Raw genomic sequence first — 19,341 nt, 5'->3', positions numbered from 1 at the left:
CCAAGACTCCGGGATGATGACCTGAGCCGGAGGCAGACGCTTAATGACTGAGCCACCCAGGCGCCCCTGAAAGCTACATCTTTAACATTATATAAGATGTTCTTAAAAGTTTTGATTTTTTTAAAAATGTGCTTTTGTTTTATATTGTTTTATGCTGAAGTAGTTTAAAGTACATTTCAGAAATCCTGACCCTCCTATCTCTGAATAACTTAACAGGCATTTTCTAAGAAATACTAACATTTTCCTAGATAGTTGAATTAACGTTATCACACTTACCGTTTATTGGTATCTATTCTTATGTAAAATAGAAGTTTCCTCTCATCATCTGGCCCTATTTGGCTACATTGACATATAGTGCCTCTAGAAAGGCAGGTTAAATGCTTAGTTTCTTACCTTTTAATTACCAATTTTAGTTTTATAAATAAAATTTTAATTTTTAAAGTAAGGAGTAATAGCTGTATGAAATGGTGACAAATAACTTCCTCTTCGTTGATTACTCTGGCCTCATGGGTTTTCATGGATGTATATCCAAAGATATAATCAGTCCTGGTGTTTAGCTGGTTACAGGCTTTTTTTACCCTTTCGTCAGTTGATGAACATCTGCATTGTTTCCACTTTTTGGTCATTATGAATAATACTGCTGTTAACATTCATGTCCAAGTTTTTGTGTGGGCATATATTGTCATTCTTTTATTTATATACTGAAGAGTAGGGTTGGGTCATATGGTAACTATTTCTGTGGCACTGCCAAACTGCTTTTTAGAGCAAGTGTACCATTTTACACACCCAGCAGCAGTGTGAGGGTCCTCCACATCCTTGTCAACACTTGTTGTCTGTTGTTTTGATTCTGGCCATCCTAGTGGGTGTGAAGGGATAGCTCATTGTGGTTTTGATTTGCATTTCCTGAATACTAATGATATTGAGCATTTTTTTTCATTTGTTTATGGCCGTGTGTATATCTTCTTTGGAGAAATGTCTATATAAATCCTTTGCCCATTTTTAAATTGGGTTGTCTTTTTATTGTTGTAAGGGTTTGAGTTTAATTTTGAAAAAGTCCAGTTTATCTATTTTTTTTCCTTTGGCTGCTTTTGCTTTTAGTGTTGTAGCTAAGAAGGCTTTACCTAACATAAGGTCATGAACCTCTCTACTCCTGTACTTTCTTCTCAGTGTCCTTTTAGCGCTTATATTTAGGTCTGTGATCCATTTTGTATTATTTTTTTATGTATGGTATCAGGAATGGGGTCTAACTTTATTCTTTTGCATGTGGATATCCAGTTGTCCCAGCACCATTTGTGTGAAAAGACTGTTCTTTCTCCATTGAATTGTCTTGGCACTCTTATCAGAAATCAGTTGACCGTAAATGTAAGGGGTTTATTTCTGGACTCTCAGTTCTACTCTATCAGTCTGTATGCCTATGCTTATGTCAGAATCACAGTCTTAATTATTGTGGCTTTGTAGTACTTACGTTTTGGAATGAGGCTATGTGATTCCTTCAACTTTGTTCTTTTTCGGGATTGTTTTGGCCGTGGGATCCCTTGCCTTTCCCTAAGAATTTAGGATTAGTTTTTCAGTTTCCACAAACAAACCACCTGGGATTTATGTCAGTTGTGCTGAATCTATTGATTAATTTGGGGAGTATTGCCCTCCTAAGTCTTATATTCCATGAACATGAGATAACTGTCCATTTATTTAGGTCACTTTATTTTCTTTTAATGTTTGCATTTTTCAGTGTATAGATCTTGCCCTTCTGTTAAAATTATTTCTAAGCATTCTTTTAGTTGCTATTGCAAGTTTTCCTAATTTTATTTTGTTTTCAGATTGCCCATTGCTAGAGAAATACAGTTAATTTGTATATGTTGATCTTACATCCTGTAATCTTGTTGCGATTGTGTTTTAGTTCTAATAATTTTCATGTAGGATTTTCTGTATACAGGATCATGTCATTTGTGAATAGAGATAGTTTTACTTCTTCTTTTCCAATCTGGATGACTTTTATTTTTTTTCTTGCCTAGTTGCCCTCTGATAGAATGTTGAACAGAAGTGGTTCAAGTGGATATCCTGTCTTGTCTTGTTCCTGATTGTAGGGGGAAGGCATGTGATCTTTGACAGTGTTACGTTAGCTGTATGTTTTTTCAGAGGTGCCTTTTTTGGGTTGAAAAAGTTCCCTTTTATTCTAAGTTTATTGAGTGTCTTTATCATGAAAGAGTGCTGGATCAGGGAAATAAAAATCAAAACCACAATGAGATACCACCTCACACCAGTCAGAATAACTAAAATTAACAAGTCAGGAAATGACGGATGTTGGCAAGGTTGCAGAGGAAGGGAACCCTCTTACACTGTTGGTGGGAATGCAAGCTGGTGCAGCTACTCTAGAAAACAGTATGGAGGGTCCTCAAAAAGTTGCAAATAGAGCTACCCTACGAGCCAGCAATTGCACTAGTAGGGATTTTTCCCAAAGACACAAATTAATGATCCCAAGGGGTACCTGCACCGCAGTGTTTATAGCAGCAATGTCCACAATAGCCGAACTATGGAGAGCCCAGATATCCATTGACAGATGAATCAGTAAAGAAGATGTGGGCGCACACGTGTGTGTGTATACACATACATACATACATACGTACGTACATATGATGGAATATTACTCAGCCATCAAAAAGAGAAATCTTGCCATTTGCAAGGATGTGGATGGAACTAGAGGGTATTATGCTGAGCAAAATAAGTCAGTCAGAGAAAGACAATTATATGATTTCACTTGTGTAGAATTTAAGAAACAAAACAGCGTAGGGGAAAGGAGGGAAACATAAAACAAGATGAAATGAGAGAGGGAGACAAACCATCAGAGACTCTTAATTATAGGAAACAAACTGAGGGTTGCTGGAGGGGTGGGAGGTAGGGGGATGGGGTAACTGGGTGATGGACATTAAGGAGGGCACATGATGTAACAAGCACTGGGTGTTACATAACACTGATGATTCACTGAACTCTACCTCTGAAACTAATAATATACTATATGTTAATTAATTGAATTTGAATTAAAAAATGAAAGAGTGCTGGATGCTTTTTCTGTATCTATTGAGATGATCGTGTAGTATATCATCTTTGTTCTTGAAGTCTCTCCACTCTTTTTTTTCTCCATTGATGCTGTTTGTCCTGTATTAGGCATTTTTACTCTTAAAACATACTTTTTACCTCAGAAATTTTTATTTTACTGTTCCTTGATTATTTTTCTCTGTTCTTTTCCTCTGGAAAGCCTAATAGATTGTGTTTTGGAGCCTCTGTGTTGTTCACATTTCTTAACTTTTCTCTCCTTCTTTGTTTGACTTTCTGTTTTATCTTCTGGGAGGTTTTCTTGACATTGTCTTCCAGATGACCGATTCTGTATTCAACTGTGTTCATTTTATTATTTAGCTAATCTGTCTTACTTTGTTAAGTTTATTTTTCATATTCTTTGCTTTTTCATTTTCATAGCTGTAGTATCCTTTGGCCCTCTTTGAACTTTTTATTTTTAAAGTTGTTTTAATTGAATTACCTGTTTTCTCTTGGATCTTTGTCTTTTTATGTTGTATCTTCCCATTTGTGCTGTTGGTTTCTTGAAAATGTGTGTTTGGCTTTAGTTGAATGAATTAGGGTGGTAAATAGAGGTTGTTGGCGTGTGTTCTCCTGCGCAAGTAGCATGGTGCTGCTTCCCAAAGGGTGGGAGGGCTGACTGAGGTCTGAGTGTCCGGTTAACTCTGGGCAGAAAGACCAGCTCCTCCACAAGCGTCAAAATAAGGAGGGCTTTGTTTTGATGGGTAAAACTCTTTTACTCTTCGCAGTACATTCCATTTCTTTCTCCATTATATCACTTGTGGACGGTAGGGGTATTGTACTTTCTTTGCTTTTTTCCCTCAAGCCACAGTATTCACACCAGGAGCCATCCCTCCCCTGGACCCACTTATTTTTCATTTTTAAATATTTACTTTTTTTTTTCCAGTTTTGTTTTAAGACATCTGTTCTTGTGCTCTGTCCTGTCAGAAGTTAGTAGTATCCAGTCCCCTCAGTATGCAAGGGGAGATCAAAGGGGACCTTTACTGGACCTTATAGGTTTTAAATTGTGTGGTAATTGTCACATGGATACTCCTGGTTTTTGCAAATGTTAGGTCTCAGTGTAAAGTTTTCAGGAGCTCCCTTGAAAGGACCCAGCCTGTTTCACTGGTGATGTTTTGTTTCACTTTTTCTGTTGATTTGAACCCAGCTACTTTTGAATGTTTCTTAAAATTTAAAGTTTTAAAATATTTCTGATCCATGACTCTTGTTTCTTAGTGCTGTTATGATTTCATTTAAAAAATATATTTGCATATCAGGAGCGTCTGGGTGGCTCAGTCAGTTAAGCATCCCTCTCTTGATTTCAGCTCAGGTCATGATCTCAAGGTTGTGAGATTGAGCCCCGCATCAGGTTCTGTGCTGGGCTTGGAGCCTGCTTAAGATTCTCTTTGTCCCTTCTCATCCCCCTCCCTTACTAAAAAAAAAAACAACCTTTGCATATTGGTAGGACTTTGGAGATCCAGCTTACCGTCATGAATTTGAAACCATATTACCTATATGATAGGAATAAGGAATACAGACATCTGGGGAGAGTGTTTTGCAAGGCAGGGGTTGGACTAAATTTACAACCACAGTGGCCTGCTTAGCGAGGCCAGCAACTTCTGTTCTTATTGGGGAGACTGTAAACTCTTTGTTTTCCAGTTTTGCATTTCTAGAGTTTAACCAGGAGCAGGCACAGAGGCTCACAGTTAATATTGAATGAATGATCAGACTTAGAGCATTTTTCTCTACTGTGGACTCACTTGTCACAATAATAGGTCCTTATATTTCTGTAGTTCTTTTACCTTTTGAAGGTATTATTTTCATTTTTATGAGGATTTGCCACCTCCTAACCCGTGTCGCACTTGCTCAGCTAACTTTTTGCATTTTTACTTATCATTGGGCTATTTGTACATCTGTTTTTACAGAAAGCTTTAATTTGGAAACGCCCCACTGAATTACATTCTAGCCCCCCCATTTGCCGGAAGAGAACTTAGGATCAGAAATGAGCACATGTAAGAAGGCATTTTAGCAAAGCGTGTACACCAAAACCTAGAAATTATAGAATAGCCTTTTAGTCAGTCATGTGATTCTTTTTTTTAAGGGGAGGGGGAGAGGAAGAGGAAGAGGGAGAGAATCCCAAGCAGACTCCCCACTGAGCGCAGAGCCCTGTCAGTGGGTCGGGTGGGATCTCAGTCTCACGAACTTGAGACCGTGACCTGAGCTGAAGTCAAGACTTGGATGCCAGTGGACTGAGCCACCCAGGTGCCCCAGCCATGAGCTTATTGGGTGTTATTATAATTATAGTTGTAACAGTCATATTTGCTTAGAAATACACTTTAAAAGGAGAGGCTTGTAAGAGCAATCTAATGATAACTGAAGGAGATAATGCTAGTAGTTCAGTGTAATACTTGAGGTTCATGATGATGACCCTTATTAACTAGTAAGTAAACAAAAAGGTTTGCTGCATCATAAAGAGTAAAGAACATTTTCAGTGCTGTGGCCTTCGCTACACCGGGCTCTGCTCACAGCTTTAATCACTTCCAGGCTCTGCACGTTCAGGCTCTGTGAGATGCTTTCTCGTTTTACTTCTCTGATCCCCACATCAGTTTTCTCCCTTCTCTTTGTGTTCACGATGTGCTCCCAGGAATGATCCGACGGCCTACTCTCCTTGACTGCTTATTTCCTTCAAATCTTAACTCTGATACTACTCCTTCCCTGAGGAATTCATCCCTGACTCTGGATTAGATTATGTGCCCTGTTGTATACTCTTACGACACTTACCCCAGTTGGAGTTTTGTGTTTATTATATGATTATTTATTTAACAGTTTCTTTCAACAGATATTTACTGAGTGCTTAATAAATCTTCTCCAGGATTATGAACTTTATTAAGGCAGAATAATGACTGGGCCTGTGGGTTTCGTGTCTGTTTAACTTGGTCATTGTGTCCCTAACACCTAACATAGTGCTTAGACATAGGGAGTGAGCAGTTGTTGAATGAATGAATGCAAATGCAGATAATACTGCCTACCCTACGTACAAGCCTGCTTGGGACAGTATCCCTAATTGTTAATGAGAGCTGGTCAGTCTGCTGTGGCCCATGAGAGTGGTTCTTATGGATACAGGTAGCCCTTAATTCTCCCATTTACTAGCTCTGTGACCCTGCAGAGTTGCTTAATAACTCTGATTTGCGTTTTCTTTATCTATAAATGGAAATAATAATAACTACTTTATAGGGTTTTGTAAGGATTGGCCTGTGACCATCATAGTGAAGCAGTTAGTGGGCAGTAGTTACTCAGTAGGTAGTGGGCACAACATTGGTCCTATGTTAATGAATAAGAGAAATAGTTTAAGGAATATATAGAAAGTATCAGAAAATTCACACATGTGGAAACACTACATTCTCTGATAGATTGTAGCAGTAGGTGTATTGCCATTAGCCCATAATCCTCAGAATATCCAGTATTTCCTGATTATGTCTGTGATGGGTTGTATCGTGTTAGGTTCATTCTTGTTTTTAAGAGGATTTTGGGGGCAATGTGCCTGGGTGGCACAGTCAGTTAAGTGTCTGACGTCGGCTCAGGTCATGATCTTGGGGTCCTGGGATCAAGCCCCACATGGGGTTCCGCATTAAGGCAGGCAGTCTGCTTGTCCCTCTCCCTCTGCCTCCATCCCCATCCCCATCAATCTCTCTCTCACTCTCTCAAATAAATAAAATGTTAAAAAAGTAAAAAGGACTTTTGGGAGTATGATTATGTATTCCTAAATAGTTAAATTGTATTAAGACTTAAGCCTTTTAATTTTAAAATGTCTTAGAATGCCCTATCACTTGCGTCTGAGTTACAGTCAGCAAGTGACAATATTCGAAATCATCCTGGATTTTTGGACCACTGTGTTCATGGATAATGTTTATGGATTTAGATTATTCTGAATAGTAGTTACAGTTCTTTCTGCCCAGAGTCCCAGGCCTCCCCTGTGCAGTGGATGCTTTACCAGCCTTTTCTGACAAAAGCATATTGCCATATAAGTGAAAAGAAAAGAAAACATGTTATTACAGGAATAATTTTTAATTTTCTCTAATTTACGTATTTAAAAATTCATTTGGGCACATTTGATACTTCAAACTATTTACAGGGACATGATCCATGCTATCATGTTAAACCTTGCTTCTCATTTAAATTGTTTTACTCTCATCTTGGCTGTATGGCCCTGACTTCTGACTTTCATCAGAAGGAGTTTGTTTTATATAATTGTTTGCATTCATACAAATGTTTGTGGAGGGGGATGCCTGGCAGGCTCAGTTGGGACTCTTGATCCCAGTTTTGTGAGTTCGACCCCCACATTGGGTATAGACAATGCTTTTAGAAAAATAATAAAATCTAAAAAACAAAACAAATGTCTGTGGAGAAAGATGCAAAACTTTCTAGTGATTGGTTGATATACTTTATTACAGGCTCAGCAAAACAGTCCATCCTCTACGGGATCTGGCAACACAGAGCATTCCGGCAGCTCCCAAAAACAGATCTCCATCCAGCACAGACAGACCCAGGTAGGTCGGTGATCAATATACAGAGGCAAAGATGTGCTTAGGAATAATTGCTAACCACATATAAAATCTATGAGTCCTCTCTTTGTCTTTCTTTTATTTCTCCGACTTTACCTCATTATTTGTGTGTATTATACTCAGAGCTTGCATTTTGAGTATTAAAGTCTTTTGGAAGGTGCTTTAACTTTTTGAGGTGTTTCTTTACCAATCTGGTGTGTTGCAGAGAAATCCTTATACTGTAGCATGGTATTGAGTGAGGAAAGAGCACTTACTGTGGAGACCTCTAGGCCTGGGTTGAAATCCTGGCTCTGCAACTTACAGTATCTTTTTGGGCCTCAGTTCTTGAATGCAAATTATCTGTAAAATGTGGTTGGTTATCTAGTTCTCTCAGACAATGTATACAAAATGCTTACTAGGGCAATGCTTCTAATACACTTCAGTGAATGTGAATTCCCTACTTTATGAAAGTAGTTCATTTATTCCTTGTACCTCCTTATTTGACGAGACCTAGCTAGACTCCTTTAACATGTGGCACACCAACATAATTCCCTCCTTAAAGAGTTTTCAGAAACTCTTTAACTTAGGGAATGTTGTGAACATTCAAAGTTAGTATCTGAAAAGGATAGTGGATACATCCTCCGTTCTGTAGTGTTGAACTAGCCAAATAGTACACTGTGTTTTCTTGAAGTCTCTTGGCAGCGTGTTGCCTTCAAGACAAGATGCTTGGCAATCTAGGAGAATTTCTTTAATTTTAAGAGCTATACAACCTTCAGGAGCAGATTTTAATTTTATTTGAATGAGAGCTTTTGGACAGTTGAACAGACTTGATTCAGAAAACCATTTCTCCCCTTCTTATTGTTCTTTGATTCCACTAGGTGGCGGATTAGTTCTTTAGAGATTTGGGTCCTCTCTCCTCTGAACTCCTTTTCTATTCAAAGTTAGTTTCATTTCTAGAGTAGTATGTTTCTGTATTGCTCAGTGCACAATCATTTGAGAATTCATGTATTTGATACCAGAGTTAATATGTATTTGAAGTGCAGGTGTAGCAAAATATAAGGCTTAAATAGGATGAGGAAAGCGATTTAATTTCTTTAGCCATGTGGTTCCAGGCTATCTATGTTTGCAAGTACTTTTTTCCCCCAGAAAAGTAATGAGAAAAGTATAATGACATGTAATATTTTGAGACTAATCTTAATTTGTTTTCTCTTTGTATAGTCTGACCTCACAATAGAAAAAATATCTGCACTAGAAAACAGTAAGAATTCTGACTTAGAAAAGAAGGAGGGAAGAATAGATGATTTGTTAAGAGTAAGTATTAAAATGTGGTAAGAGATTTTACGACAAGCACTGATTGATACTACGTATATTTGGATTATGCACATATTATCATAATTATTGTCACCAAATAACAAATAATAAACATTTGGATATTTTCCTTTAATCTGAGGGAATCTGAATAGGAACTAGGATCAAACCGATATTCTTTTTTTTTTTTTTTTTAAAGATTTTATTTATTTATTTGACAGAGATGGAGACAGCCAGCGAGAGAGGGAACACAAGCAGGGGGAGTGGGAGAGGAAGAAGCAGGCTCATAGCGGAGGAGCCTGATGTGGGGCTCGATCCCATAACGCTGGGATCACGCCCTGAGCCGAAGGCAGACGCTTAACCGCTGTGCCACCCAGGCGCCCCCAAACCGATATTCTAAGTTCTGTCTTTAAATTGGAAATCTTATGTTTAGGATTTTAATATTTAAATATACACTAGTGAAATAGATATATGGAGTATTGTGTTTCATCTGGAACTGTGGGAAACAACATAAAATATTGTTTTTTTATTCCAGAGAAATTACATTCTTGTATTTTTAAAACTATTTCACAGGTACTTTTCAGCCCTACATTTGCATTTTGTGTCTTTTATAAGTATTTGTCTGAAGGTTTTTGTGCTTACAAGAAAAACTTCAAAAATCCCTAATCTGGAATTTAAAAGATACTTCTAGGAAATACAGCATGATATTTTAAAAATAAATTTTTATTTTTTTTTTATTTTTTTTAATTTTTTTTAAAGATTTTATTTATTTACTTGACAGAGATAGAGACAGCCAGCGAGAGAGGGAACACAAGCAGGGGGAGTGGGAGAGGAAGAAGCAGGCTCCTAGCGGAGGAGCCTGATGTGGGGCTCGATCCCATAACGCCGGGATCACGCCCTGAGCCGAAGGCAGACGCTTAACCGCTGTGCCACCCAGGCGCCCCTAAAAATAAATTTTTAATATGCAGTTTAGCATATTGACTAACCCATTCTCTAAAAATCTTTGTTTTTTATTATAAAAGCAGTATATGTTCTTTATAATGAGTTTAGAGAATACTGAAAAATACAACACCCGTAATTCCTTTAACCGAGTAAAACATTTGTTACATTTCCCTCAGTAATTTCGAGCCATTTGCGGCATACACACACACACACACACACACACACACACACACACACACACACATATATAAGTGCATGTATAAATTAGTCTTACTGATCTTAAATAAAATTAATTAACAATTTAATCTTCTGCAGTGATTTAGAAGGTGTAGGTGTGATCATCATTTGTACTAATGCAGTAGTTTTCCAGCTGGCTCCATGGGGCCCTGAAGGTTCTGTTGGAGGAACCTCCAGGGCTCCCATGACACAGCTGGGTGCAGATCTGCAGGTTTTCTTTCTTGTTGGGTAAGACTGTTTGAAGAAAGGATTTTGTTTATTAACAATAATAGTAATGTTTATTAATAAAGATAATAAAAGTCGCTGTATTTGTGATTATCTCGCTCCAGAAGATTTTACCTCTATTTCTGTAATTATCAAAATATAATAAAAAGTAGTGTATTTGACTCCCTCCTATAAAACCTGGAATTGAGCACATATCTAAACCATATGCCTGGTCTGAGTAACATCTGATGTTTTAGACTATCATCATTACATTATTTTAATATTTTAGATAAGAAGTCTTACATTATAGTTTTATGACCTAATTTACAGTAATTAGTTACACATGTTAAACTTATTCGCAGTACATTTTTTTCATCACAGTTTTTGTCTTCTTACTTTCAGTTGACTGGAATACATTTTAAGTAATTATTTTTCAAGGAGGATATATCAGTGTTAAGTTTTTTGTTTCCTTGTACATCTGAATTCTTTCTCTTGCCTTCCCATATAAAAGGTATTCTTTTTGTGTCCTAACCTGTTAGCCTTCTCCTCTCACCTTATTGTAACACATACATACACATGTGTGTGCACCTTTTACATTTTCTGTTTTTTTTAGCATTTACTATTTCTGAGAAGACTGTGACCAAAGGAACAAACACTGTAATCTGTTTTCTGTGATGATTATAGGCGGTCTCTCCCCTTATTTTATATTTCAGAAAATTTTGCCAGGGTACATCTATACATGGGTCTCTAAATTTTTATTCTGAAAATGTGTGGTTATGCTTAGTTTTTGCCTCTTTCTGTCTTACGTTGGCCTCTTCCTTGGTTTCTGGTTTGAATCCCCGATCTCTTCCCTTTATTTCTATCACTTCAAGTCTTATTTAATATGATTGACCTTCTTTTCTGAATCTCATTAAACATTAGTCTGTCTTCCTTATATTTTCTGCTGTTTACTGTATCTTATGTCAATTTTGATTCTATTATTTACATTTTTAGTGTACTTGCTTTTTTCCCCTTACCTAATTCATTTTCTTACTCCACGCTGTACATTCTTTATGGTTTTTGGCTCTGATTTCATAGACACCATGTCTTTTTGTGTTTTATGGAATATGACAAGCTGTATTCTGAAATGTTGTTTTGATTCTTTAGGGAGATCATTTTCATCGTTCTCAAGCTGATGTTCTTTTTCCTTACTCAGAAGTATTTTTTACTTAAGTCTGTTCTTTGGTTGTTTCCTTTACTCCATCTTTCAATGAGGAGAGGCATAGTTAGTACCTACCTTCTGTCTTTCATTGTTAGCATATGTTCTTGCTTGGGGTTGCTCTTATTCCTGTTCTTGTTCATATGGGTGCTGCTTGCATTACCAAGATTTTATTTTTATTTTATTTTATTTTATTTTATTTATTTTTTAAAGATTTTATTTATTTATTTGACAGAGAGAGCGCCAGTGAGAGAGGGAACACAAGCAGGGAGAGTGGGAGAGGAAGAAGCATGCTCCTTAATGCGGGACTCGATCCCAGGACTCTGGGATTACGCCCTGAGCCAAAGGCAGACACTTAACAACTGAGCCACCCAGGCGCCCCAAATTGCCAAGATTTTAATTAGGTAGATTGTGGGTTTAAAAAGCTCCTAGCCCAATTTCAGTACTGACAGGGTTTTGTCCAGAGAAGCTCTGCTGGACTGAAAAAGGATCATGGGCTCATCATCTTTCGTCACCTGACTCTTAAGATTGAAAAGATGGATTATATGAAAAACTTGAATCCTGACTTAGTATGCTTTTTGAATTTGAAAAACTGTCTGCTTTCATTTTCTGGGAAGCAGTATGCTACCTTTACTCACCATTACCCACTTTCTACTCCCTTGTTTTCTGAAGGTTGTAGTCTTCTCTTTGGCTGTAGAACAATACCAAGGGAATGGAGACGTCAGAAAGGAAGACACCAAAGGCAGTTGCCATATTTTTCAAGTTGATTAGAATTTGTGTTTCTGATCTGGAGGGGCAGGGAGTGAACGCTCCTTAATGTCTCCTTTCAGGCAGGCATGGGTGGTTTGCTGGATTTTTCCATTTTGGTGAGATGTTGGATAAGGCTGCATCAGGAGGCTATAGGCAGGTGCTGTTTTAAACCTGAATACAAAGTTGTTAGTGCTAGAGAACCACAAAAATTTAGAGTTCTTAAAATTTTCTTGTGTTTTGGTATGCTGGGTGGCTCAGTCAGCTAAGCATCTGCCTTTAGCTCAGGTCTTGATCTCAGGGTCCTGGGATTGAGTCCCGCTTTGGGCTTCCGCTCAGCGGGGAGTCTGCTTTTCCCTCTCACTTTCCCTCTGTGCTCTCCCTCCCTCTCTCTCTCTCTCTCTCTCTCTCAAATAACTAAAATCTTTTTTAAAATGTATTATTTAATTAAGAGAGGGAGAGAGAAAGAGAGTGCGTGCAAGCAGTGCTGGTGGTGCGGGGGGGCGGGCAGAGGGAAGCGGGGGGAGAGAGAGAATCTTAAGCACGCTCCACGCCCAGTGTGGAGCCTGAGATGGGACTTGATCTCACGACCCTGAGATCATGACCTGAGCTGAAATCAGGAGTTGGACCCTCAACCGACTAAGCCACCCAGGTGCCCCTTAAAATTTAATTTTTTTTTTTTTAAGTAAGCTGTACGCCCAACATGGGGCTTGAATTCACAGCCCCAAGATCAGGAGTTGGCGTATGCTCTACCGGTTGAGCCAGCTAGGCACCCCTAGAGTTCTTAAAAGTTTAAATAAGCTGTCAGAGATTGAGTCCATACATTTGATTATGGATTTTAAGGGAATCCTCACCTTCCAAAAGGAGATTGAATTTTATGTAAACATTACATAGTCTTTGTCTTACAGTTTCTTTTCTTTTTCTGTTTTTTTTTTTTTAAGATTTTATTTTTAAGTGATCTCCATACCCAACATGGGGCTCGAACTCACAACCCTGAGATCAGACATTGCAGACTCTACCAACTGAGCCAGCCAGGCACCCCATAGATTTTTTATTATGAATTAGTCACATTTACCCCAATGTACTTGCACTTTGCCTTTGATAATGGTCCATAGAACTCTATACAAAGAACTGATAGAAATTATACATATGAGTAGAAATTGGAGATGGAAGCTGTTGTACACTGGTCACTTTAAAAACGAAGCTGTTAAGTCTCAAAAATTGTGTATGCTGTTACATCTTCCATTTGTGCTTTTTATGTTTCAGAAACACTTATATCATTTGATTGGGAAATACCAAATCTTTTTTCACAACTCAAGCACATTATTATAAAGTAGCATTTATTTGCTGAAAGAGTAGAGATCTTTTGTTAATACAAGAATAAGTTTAAAAATTGCAAGTCAAAATTGACCTTGGGTTAGTGGTTCTTCCCTTCTCTGTTATTGTAGGAGGTTTGACTTTTTCAAAGTATTTAGCCCATCCTTCTGACCACAGCTGAATTAACTGTGTATTTACATTCTGGCATTCTTGAGAACCAGGACCTCGTATTCATCTTGTTTGTTAGTTCTGTCTTATGTGGGCACGGGTGTGCCTGGCTTCTCTGGTAAGAAACATTTATGTAAATTTATGTCTCTTTCTCTGTGGAAATAAGAATAGAAAAACAAAGAGCAATTGAACGTAAGAATGTTATGTGGTTTTTTAAAAATTCTGTAATTTTTTTTGTGTTTAATTCTCCTTTGTAAGTATTCTGTGAGTGCTGTAAAGTGCTTAATCACCTTCTGAATGTATTTTAAACATTTCGTTAATTGTAGGTTTTTTATTTTGCGACAGTTTAGTTATTATATATGATAGACTAGATTTACCTATAGCTGCCTTTTGAGAGGAGTAAACTATGGTCAGTAGAAAAACATGCCCGCTTGTAGTAACAATTCAGCTTTTCTCAGTAGATAAGTTTGTGAAGAGAGACTGAAGGAATAAAGTATTTGTTTTTTAAATCTAGTTACTCTTAGCTCTTTGAACCTTAATTTTGCTTTTGATTGAGCAATAAGAAATTATGTTTGGACTCCCTGAAAGCTGCTTTTGTATTAATCTATCTTCCTTGGAGCTAATTTAAAAACCGTTTTCCCTTGAAGGCCAACTGCGATTTGAGGCGGCAGATTGACGAGCAGCAAAAGATGCTAGAGAAGTACAAAGAACGATTAAATCGGTGTGTGACAATGAGCAAGAAACTCCTTATAGAAAAGGTGAGTGTCGGGATCCCCTCCCTCCTTGGGGGCTTTGTACTGTCACTTTGCCATTGCTCAATAAACTTTGCTTTGTTTCCCGCCCAAAAAAGAAAAGAAAAGAAAAGAAAAGGTGAGTGTCGTGGTGGCCTGAACCCTGCATCCCCAGATGCTCAGGGTGTGGCATTGCTGTAGCTCCTTACTCCTTACCTGGGATGAAAATATGTTAAAGTAGGGCTTTTTAGGAGAAGACGTCTTATGATTTGACCATCAGAATTCTTTCTTACATGGACACTTGTCCAAGCATCCAGAGTGATCATTTGGGGCATTGTTTCTGGTCGTGCCTTGCTTGGAGTGTGATGTTGATTGGACAGGGACAGCGTGGCCTACTTGAATTTATTTGCAGTGTCTCTCTCCTACATTCTTACATTCATCCTGTCATTTGAAGTGCATATCCTATTACTATCGCAGACATTTAACAATAGCTACCCTTCCGTTTTAGAGACGGTATTTGGAGTAACTTACATATATAATAATGTGATAATTAAGTGCTTTTTGTGCTTTAAAAAAATTAAGTTTGACATATACTTACGTGCGACTACTTTAATTGGCTGATGTTTCCTTTGTTATAGTAATTGATTAGTTGTGACTTGACTTTAATTGTTATTAGTAACTATTTCTTGAAAGTTTTATTATAGCCCTAGTACATATTAATCTTCTATTGGAATATAGCAGCGCTGCTAATGAAATAAATTATTATAAGCCAGAGGTTTCCCACAGATTGGTGATTACTTCTGCTGAAATCTTTGGAATGCCATTAAGAAGACAGGGAGCATTGGTAAAAGGGAAGTAGGTTATTTTAGTGATGTCGAAGATACTGAGGAGAATATTGTTTCAGCTTTTAATTCATCAGTTTTATAGACAGGAAACCACTTTTTTCCATTAATACAGAGAACATATTTAAAGTTTTAGGGTACTTCCTGAAGACCATGTAGGGTCAGCCAGTTGTACTAAACTTGGATCAGTAAAGTACAGAAAGTAAACACCATGCTATATCTCTGAATTCTCATCAGAGAATAAGGTTCTTTTCTATTTGTCCTTTCCCCTAAGTCAAAACAAGAGAAGATGGCGTGTAGAGATAAGAGCATGCAAGACCGCTTGAGATTGGGCCACTTTACCACTGTTCGACATGGGGCCTCTTTTACTGAACAATGGACAGATGGTTATGCTTTCCAGAACCTTATCAAGTAAGTGAATGCAGTGAGTAAATTGAAGTTGAAAAGTTGCTCTAAGTTTTCTGTAATTGTAGTCATTAAAAATTCTAGTTGTGGTAGTCTTTCAGCTTTAGTCCCTACATATGTAAAGAAACGTAGGGAATGAGGTGAAGTCCTGGAAAAAAATGACACAAGTAATCAGAGAAATACTAAATGAGTTCTACATTAAACTTTAAAAGAATCAGAATTAGGGGTGCCTGGGTGGCTCAGTCGGTTAAGCATCTGCCTCTGGCTCAGGTCATGATCCTGGAGTCCCAGGATGGAGCCACACCTTGGGCTCCCTGCTTAGGGGGGAGTCTGCTTCTCTCTCTCTCAAATAAATTAATAAATAAAATCTTTTAAAAGAAAAGAATCAATTGCTCAAGTTAAGAAAAAATCTAGAACTTATCTTTTTAATTATGTAATGGATTTTCATGAGGAGTTAGCATATAGAAAAATGAAATGGGCAAGGACCTAAGAAAGAATGTCCTGAGTTAGGTATAAAACAAAGTAAAACCCTAGAAGAACCCTGTAGGATATGCCGCTGAGGCCCTTTTTAAGGAGACGGTGTCCAGTCATTTGAGATAGTGGCTCCCTTAAAGGCAGGGACTGAGCCAGTGGTCAGGCTGGGAGCCAGCCACAGTGTGTGTCTGTCAGCAGCTTGGGACCTTGAGCACTCTTTCACTTTATCATAACTTCAGTTTGAAACATTTAAGTATTTACTTCAAGGAGGGAATTAACATTTAAAATCCTAAAATTCCGGGCACCTGGGTGGCTTAGTCGTTAAGCGTCTGCCTTCAGCTCAGGTCATGATACCAGGGTCCTGGGATCGAGCCCCGCATCGGGCTCCCTGCTCAGTGGGAAGCCTACTTCTCCCTCTCCCACTCCCCCTGCTTGTGTTCCCTCTCTCGCTGTGTTTCTCTCTGTCAAATAAATAAAATCTTTAAAAAAAATAAAATAAAATCCTAAAATTCCAACTGTGTAAATAGCTAATACTAGTTTTGGACTTAAAAAATATGTATATCTTTAGGTTATAGTGTCTTTTGGTATATCTTTTTTTGTTAGATTATTTCCATCTGAGACTGGGGTAGGGCATTGTGTTTCTAATCGTGGGCTTGCAAACATTTGATCTGCAGGTCACTGTGAGTTGGAGGGTTCCATAGACTGCTTTTCCTTTTTTCCTTGCTGAAGTAACGTACTGAGCAGTAATTGGAGAGTGTTGGGACTCCTTTAATAGTAATGAAACATAAAAAAATAACAAATTTATACCTGAAATAAAGTACAGATATTGATCTTATTAATAATGCTAACCTCTGGATTGCACATGAGCAGCCACTCTTTTACATGTGAGTTATTACCCTCCACTTGGCTTAGGTATGTCTTTGCCTCACACACGTACCTTGAGTTTGTATAATTTGGTGTGGTAAGAGGCTAGCTGTTGAGTCAAAGATACAGTACCCAGGAGGAAAAACAAAACCTTTTGAGTTAAGCCGTGTGCCAGAAGCTCAGAATGACATCCACTCGAAGTGCTAAGCATAGGTGGCTGGGGAGGGCAGAAATGCACCAGGGCAGTGGAAATGGCTGCCACAAGGAGGCTTGACACCCTGACCAGGACGTGCAAATTGCCCTGAAAGTGGCACACCATCCAGTTTCATTAGAATGGCACCCAAAGATATACCCCCAGTACTGGCCAAAGCCACCTAGTGCTTCGATTGAGTCCCAGATGTGATAGTGACTGCTGCCAGTTTTTGACAGTGGTTACTCTTTAGATGGCTGTCTGTAAAATGTCTAAAGACTTTGACTGAAAATGATAGTGTGTTTGTATAGAGATATAAAATGTAATTACTTTTTTTAAAGAAGTGCTCACAGTCTTAGCTGATAGCAATATTTTATCTTTTTACTCTGTAAGCAGCCCCCGAGGCCCAGAAGGTTCTGGAAATCATACACAGAGTACAAAATGGTGACTTTGCTGTAGAGCCATCAGAGCAGTTGGGACTGTCTAAATGAGATCCTTAACTAGGGATTGTTCCTCCTAGGTCGATAGCATTTTTTCATGGTTTTAGGTGATATAAATTACAGAACAGCCATCTCTTTTTCTTGGGAAACTATTTCTGGCTAGTGTCTACTAGAGTTTCACTTTAATAAATTAATTCCCTTTCATTTTTAATGCAGAAGTTGAGATTCTTCAGTTGTAAAGGCTGTATTTGATGTCCTCATAAATGATTATTTTCTGTGTATAACAAACTCCATGATACATAATTTGGGGGTGAAGTAGCTGAACACCAGGTAGCAGTGTTAGGTTTTATGGGAAGAGACGAACCTCAGAACATTTAAAAATTAGATAATCAAATACAGTCTAAACAGGACCCTCAGTGCAGTTTTTTGGTTTTTACTTTGTTTCTCTGCTCTTTCCAAGTGATCTTTATTAATTCCCTAAAATAGGAGATTAACAGCTAGTAGGAAAGCATACCAAAATTGTATTCTCTTTTGGCCAGGTTAGCAATTTTTTCCTTTTCCAAGTATGTTTGAACCTGTTGAAAAAGTAATTCTGAGATTGTAGTTATGTTACATGTTGTGGTTATTCAGTACACTCTTTCTAATATGAGTAAGTCTTAAAGTCTCAGTCAGTGGCAAGGCAATAAAAAATTTGTTATCGATGAGGGGTATGGTTTTCATGTTTTATTAAACAGATGTAAATTTCACCATTAAATACTGAGCCAAAGTGTATGCTGGCCTTGGGTCAAGATTTCTGAAACACAAAGCTCAAACAGATGACGTGAAGGATGTAGAATATATTAGGCAATTAGAGAATTTGGGGGGTGGTAAATTCTATCATACATTTACACATTTAGTGACACAAGTAAACTCTAGGGAGAGGAAGATATGTAAAACTTTGGGTTAGAATTGGAGGAAACCCCATTCAGGACAGAAAGGAGATCCTTGTTGCTGAAGTCAAGAAACTGCCCTTGACTTCAGACAAATGAAAAGTCTGTCACTTTATGAAAACCACTGATTTGCACAAAATCACCATTAGGCAGGAGAAACAGTATTGACAGGATAGATGAGGGGTTTGGGTTGTGGGAGTTGGCTAGTCTGCAGAGAGCAGGACTGGCTGGGCCGCCGCTCAAGTCCAGAATCTGCAGATTAGAAGAGCAGACTGGAAAGTCTAGATGCAGAGTGGTTAGTGCACTCCTCAAAGGTCCTGACTTTCCAGTTAGGTTCCTATGATGCTTTCCTCAGACAGGGAAGAAATTCTTTATTAAGATTTTGTTTATATTGAAATAACATTAAAGTAATGGGATTTGACCTGTATACAAAATTGTGGTCATTTAAGATATGAATTCTCAGCAGGAGTAAATTAAACTTCCTAGCATTGTAATGGTAGTCCAGGTATTTATTCTGGTGTATAAGGAATTATAGAAACCCAGGGATTTTTTTTTTTTTTGTCTTTTAGGTAGGCTCCATGCCCAGTGCGGGGCTTGAACTCATGATGCTGAGATCAGGAGTCTAATGCTTAATCGACTGAGCCACCCAGGCACCCCCAGAATCCCATTTTAAAGTGATTTCTTGAGAACCATCTGATTCTTGGTCACATGAACCATGTTGAAAAATAACTCTTG

General features: G+C 38.0%; 1 protein-coding gene across 7 annotated transcripts in view; it reads left to right on the top strand.

Annotated features, from left to right (window-relative positions):
- Positions 1-19,341, top strand: part of TLK2 (tousled like kinase 2) — a 107,310-nt gene that overhangs the window by 56,382 nt on the left and 31,587 nt on the right. For all 7 annotated transcript variants that reach the window (XM_087854242.1, XM_045814577.2, XM_045814579.2 and 4 more), the window contains 4 exons: positions 7,521-7,616; positions 8,829-8,921; positions 14,379-14,489; positions 15,579-15,715. In XM_087854242.1, the coding sequence (XP_087710368.1) occupies positions 7,521-7,616; positions 8,829-8,921; positions 14,379-14,489; positions 15,579-15,715 (437 nt within the window). The remainder of the gene's footprint in view (positions 1-7,520; positions 7,617-8,828; positions 8,922-14,378; positions 14,490-15,578; positions 15,716-19,341) is intronic.

The sequence above is a fragment of the Ursus americanus genome, chromosome 23, assembly GCF_024610735.1.
Source record: "Ursus americanus isolate L20-20 chromosome 23, mUrsAme1.1.p, whole genome shotgun sequence".
In the NCBI taxonomy this organism is placed as follows: Eukaryota; Metazoa; Chordata; class Mammalia; order Carnivora; family Ursidae; genus Ursus; species Ursus americanus.
This window is presented reverse-complemented; position numbering and strand designations above follow the sequence as displayed.